The sequence below is a fragment of the Chrysochloris asiatica genome, unplaced genomic scaffold (genome assembly GCF_000296735.1).
Source record: "Chrysochloris asiatica unplaced genomic scaffold, ChrAsi1.0 scaffold00003, whole genome shotgun sequence".
Taxonomy (NCBI): Eukaryota; Metazoa; Chordata; class Mammalia; order Afrosoricida; family Chrysochloridae; genus Chrysochloris; species Chrysochloris asiatica.
In genome coordinates, this window is record NW_006408521.1 from 39,078,455 (window position 1) to 39,083,852 (window position 5,398).

General features: G+C 36.5%; 1 protein-coding gene across 1 annotated transcript in view; it reads left to right on the forward strand.

Annotated features, from left to right (window-relative positions):
• Nucleotides 1-5,398, forward strand: part of SMC3 (structural maintenance of chromosomes 3) — a 54,583-nt gene that overhangs the window by 48,413 nt on the left and 772 nt on the right. The window contains exons 24-28 of the mRNA XM_006831335.1: nucleotides 2,542-2,789; nucleotides 2,911-3,123; nucleotides 3,425-3,616; nucleotides 3,776-3,953; nucleotides 4,750-4,856. Coding sequence (XP_006831398.1) covers nucleotides 2,542-2,789; nucleotides 2,911-3,123; nucleotides 3,425-3,616; nucleotides 3,776-3,953; nucleotides 4,750-4,856 — 938 coding nt within the window. The remainder of the gene's footprint in view (nucleotides 1-2,541; nucleotides 2,790-2,910; nucleotides 3,124-3,424; nucleotides 3,617-3,775; nucleotides 3,954-4,749; nucleotides 4,857-5,398) is intronic.

A 5,398-nucleotide genomic window follows, 5' to 3' on the forward strand; every position in this document is an offset into this window, starting at 1 on the left:
ATGGCAATGAGATGATATACGATAGAATGAATGTAAAACTAATGTTTTCCCATGTAAACTATCACATAATTCACAATAAAACATTAAAAAAAAAAAACCATAAAAACCAGACCCATGCTATTTGTTAGGTGTCATTGAGTAGGTTGTAACCCTGTGTACAACAGAATGAAACAACTCCCAGTCCTTTGCTATCCTCACAATTGCTGCCACACTTGAACCCATTGCTGCTGCCACTATACCAATCTGTCTTGTTAGGGGTCCCCCTCATTTTTGCTGACCCTCCACTTTACTAAGTATGATGTCCTTCTCTAGGGACTGATCTTCCTGAAGTATGAGAAATGAAGTCTGGCTATCTTGGCTTCTAAGGAGCATTCTGGTTGTGCTTCTTCCAACACAGAAGTGATAGCTCTTCTGGCAGTCCATGGTACCTTTAAATATTCTCCAACACCATAACTTAAATATATCAATTCTCTTACAGTCTTCCTTATTTATTATGATGTTATTTATTGGATCAGTGGTGAGGATTTTTGTTTTCTTCATATTGAGGTACAACCCATACTGAAGGCTGTGGTCATTGCAACTGTTCTGTGTCCACTTGTTCTGTTTGAACAACTGCTTAGTCTGTATATAGGTTCCCCATGAGCACAATTAAGTGTTCAGAATACTCATTCTCTGAAATATTGTCCATAATTTGTCGTGATCCACATAGTTGAAAGCCTTTGCATAGTCAGTAAAGCACAGGTAAACATCTTTTTGGTACTCTATGCTTTCAGCCAATATCCATCTGTCATCAGCAGTGATACCCCTCATTCCACGTCATCGTCTGAATCCAGCTTGAACCTCTGGCACTTACGTATTATTGTAGCCGTTTTTGAACTATCTCTAGCAAAATTTTACTTTGATGTGATACTAATGATATTGTCCTATGATTTCTGCATTCCATTGAGTCACTTCTCTTTAGAATGGGCACATATATGGATGTCTTCCAGTCAGCATGGTAGCTCTCTTCCATATATGTTTTGACATAGATGAGTAAGTGCCTCCCGTGCTGCATCAGTTTGTTGAAAGACTGCAATTTGTATTCCATCAATTTCTATAGCCTTGTTCTTAGCCAATTCCTTGAGTACACCTTGAACTTCTTCCTTTATTACCGTGGGTTTTTGATCACATGCTACCTCAGTCAGTTGGCCAGGTACCTGTCTTTCAGATTTCTTGGCATAGATGAATGAGTTCTTATCTTCCTCAGTTTGTTCAAAGATTCAGTTTGTATTCCATCAATTCCCCGAGCCTTGTTCTTTACCACTGCTGTCAGTGCACCTTGGACTTCTTCAGTATCATTAGCTCTTGATCATGTGCTTCCTCTTGAAATGATTAAACATCGACCATTTCTTTTTGGTACAGTGACTCTGTTTTCCTTCCATCTTCTTTTAATGCTTTTTGCACCATTCAGTGGTTTACACAAAGAACCCTTCAATATTAAGGAAAAAGTCAAGTCTCAACTTGACTTGTTCATTCAGTGTGAGAAATGCTGAAATGTTCATTTGTCCCTTTTGGTTTTCTAAATCCAGATCTTTGCACATTTCATTATAATATTTGACTTTGTCTTCTCATACTGCCCTTTGAAATGTTCTGTTCTACTCTTTTATTTCATTTCTTTTCATTTGCTTTTTAGCATCTCTATGCTGGAGAGCAAGTATCTGAGTCTTGTGACATTTTGGTCTATTCTTTCTTGTCTTCTTAATAACCCTATGTAAAGTTTTCCAAGACTAAATCTTTAGGGGAGACAGACAACCTCATCTTTCTCCCTTGGAGTGGTTGGTAGGTTTAAATTGCTAACCTTGCAGTTAGCAGTCCCACACCTAACCCACAGTGTCACCAAGGTCCCCTGTTCAGCCATTCCATGATATAGTATTCTTGATGTAGTGCTGTAGGATAAGCACTGGACCAAAAGCTCAGTTTGAACTACAGAGTTGGTGGTTCAAACTCACCAGCCACTCCTTGGAAACCACCCTGTTCAGGGTTGCTGTGAGCCAGGACTTGGATGGCACTTAATAACAACAACAATAAATTCCTAATTCATTGCCCAGCTTTCACATGCATATGAGTCAATTGACAGTACCTTAGCTTTGGTCTGGTGCTCCTTAGTCCTCAGAGTGACATTTTTTGCTTATTAACTCTTTAAAGAGGTCTTTTATAGGTTGATTCCTGACTGCTACTTCTTTGGGCTGAGTCCTGGTGTGGCACTGTAGGATAAACACTGGACTGCTAACCACTAATTTGGTGTTTCAAATCCACCAGTTGCTCCATGGAAACACTATACCAGGGTCACAATGAGTCAGAATTGACTCGATGGCACTTAACAACAACAACAAACTTCTTTGGGCATTGTCTGTAGATTCAAAAAGAGTCCTTGACTACTTCCATTTTTTCTGTTTATTAGGTTGCTTGTTGATCCAGTTGTGAGGATTTTTGTTTTCTCTATGTTGAGGTTTAATCCATACTGAACTGTTTTGTGGCCTGATTTTTTATTTCCTATCTTAGATCTGGACAATTCCATTGATAAAACTGAAGCTGGAATTAAGGAGCTTCAGAAGAGTATGGAACGGTGGAAAAATATGGAAAAAGAACACATGGATGCTATAAATCATGATACTAAAGAACTGGAAAAGATGACAAATCGACAAGGTATGCTACTGAAGAAGAAAGAAGAATGTATGAAGAAAATTCGAGAACTTGGATCACTCCCCCAGGAAGCATTTGAAAAATACCAGACACTGAGCCTCAAACAGGTAAATCCTAGTTGGTTTTAAATTTGAAACGTTAACTATAAATCTTCTCATATGTTCCAAAACATCATTTTTTTTTCAGTAGCTTGAGCTTATTTATTGATACAAGTTTTTCTCTTTGTAGTTGTTCCGAAAACTTGAACAGTGCAACACAGAATTGAAGAAGTACAGCCATGTTAATAAAAAAGCTTTAGACCAGTTTGTAAATTTTTCTGAGCAGAAGGAAAAGCTAATAAAACGGCAAGAAGAGTTGGACAGGGGGTACAAATCAATCATGGAACTAATGAATGTACTTGAACTCCGAAAATATGAGGCTATTCAGTTAACTTTCAAACAGGTATGTTTCTCTTCACTAGCTAAATAAACATAACCAGACGAAAAATTCCCACAATTACTCAGTTTGTAAAGATTAAGATTTTTCTTCCCACTTACAAGTTGACCTAATAAATGTGAACAAATCTAGTATATAGGTGACTAATGTGTAGTAACTTGAATGTTTTACACAACTCTTACAAAGATCTAATCTATAGTTATCCTCGTTTTTTAAAGTACTTATTTTAAGCAGCGATGGGTATAATAAGTATACCGACACAAAATTTACATTTGAATTGACATCCTTTTTTTTTTTTTTTTTAAAGGTATCTAAGAACTTCAGTGAAGTATTCCAGAAGCTGGTACCCGGTGGCAAAGCTACTTTGGTGATGAAGAAAGGCGATGTGGAAGGCAGTCAGTCTCAGGATGAAGGAGAAGGGAGTGGTGAAAGTGAGAGGGGCTCTGGATCACAGAGCAGTGTCCCATCAGTTGACCAGTTCACTGGAGTTGGAATTAGGGTAAAATTCTTCAAATTCCATTTTTTCCGGAGTATTACCACAGAAGAGAATAATTTATAGAATATTTTTTGCAAATTGGTACATTATGTGCAGTTTAATTTTAAGAGGCAATGGTGATTCTACTTCTTTAAGATACTGACCCATTAAATATTTTCATAGGTGTCATTTACAGGAAAACAAGGTGAGATGAGAGAAATGCAACAGCTTTCTGGTGGACAGAAATCCTTGGTAGCTCTTGCTCTGATATTTGCAATTCAGAAATGTGACCCAGCTCCTTTTTACTTGTTTGATGAGATTGACCAGGCTCTGGACGCTCAACACAGAAAGGCTGTGTCAGGTACAATTTCAGTTTTGTACTTAATAGTTGAAACATGCTTAAGAATGCTAACATACCTTCTCCATAATGGCTTTTTATTGCCTAAGATATTTGGGAGGGTTCTCTAACAGGTACACTGGTGGCATTTGGGTTAAACAGAGGGCTGCTAACCAAAAGATCAGTGGTTCAAACCCCCACCTTGGGAGAAAATGAGGTAGTCTGCTTCTGCAGAGATTTACAGCGTTGGAAAGCTTATGGGTTTGGGGGCGTTTTTTTTAGGTTTGTTTTTTCCAAAAAAATTTTTTTTTAATTTACTAAGTTTAGTTTTCTGAGAAATAGATGTAATTGTTTTAATCAGTTGAAAATTCTACTCCAATTAAATTTTCATACAGAAGTCTCATTTAAAACTTGTCATTTTGATGCTTAAACAGCTGTTATAACCAGTATTGATTCTGTGTTTAAAGAATTGGATTGTGTATTTCAGCAAGTTCAGAATATTTTTGGGGGTGTGGGTAGCAGAAGGAAAGGTGGTTTCTGTATTTTGTGTGAGAAAATTTATTTTGCTCTGGCATTTTTTATGTTGTGGTAAAAGTTGATTTTTTATGTTAAATTAAAACTTTTTATTTTGTAATTCAGTACTGAGATTAAAGATTTATCTAGTTTAGAAATCCAGTTGGTTTTTACAGATGTGTGTATGAAAAAAAAAGTCACAAGCCATTTGACAGTTTTTTGTTTTGATTAAGAGTAAAGATACTTGCTTTAAAATTTTCCAGCTCTGCTGAGAAAAGGAACTTATTAAGTTACTTTCTTTTTCCAGATATGATTATGGAACTTGCTGTACATGCTCAATTTATTACAACTACATTCAGGCCTGAGCTGCTGGAGTCTGCTGACAAATTCTATGGTGTAAAGTTCAGAAATAAGGTAATATTTTTTTATATACATGAATTCAGTGCAGTATCTATTTTTTAAAATGTTTTATTATGAATTATATGATAGTTTACATGAGTAATCTACTTAATTTTGAATTTGATTTTATGTGTCTTGAAAGGAAATTCATAAAGTCGCTGCTCATTTGGTGATGGTACCTACATAAAGAAAAACTTTCCCTGAAAATGCCTGTGAAGTGTATTTTATGACATTCATTTCACTGATTCTCTTTAGTTTCATTGGTATTAAGAAACATTCTTTTCCTTTCCAATCTATTTCAATGCTTTTTGAATGTACAGTCTTTAATCTGTTTGGCAGGACCAAATAACTCTTCCTAGTCTCTTCTTAGCTATAAAGGTCTTTGATGAAATACCAAAGTTATTTGGACCAGATTTGAAGTATATAGGCTGAACAAAATTGTTTTTGTTGTTTTTAAGTGCCGTCGAGTCGGTTCCGACCCATAGCAACCCTGAACAGGGTTTCTGAGGCTGTAAATCTTTACGGGAGCAGAAAGCCTCCTCTTTCTCCCGCGGAGC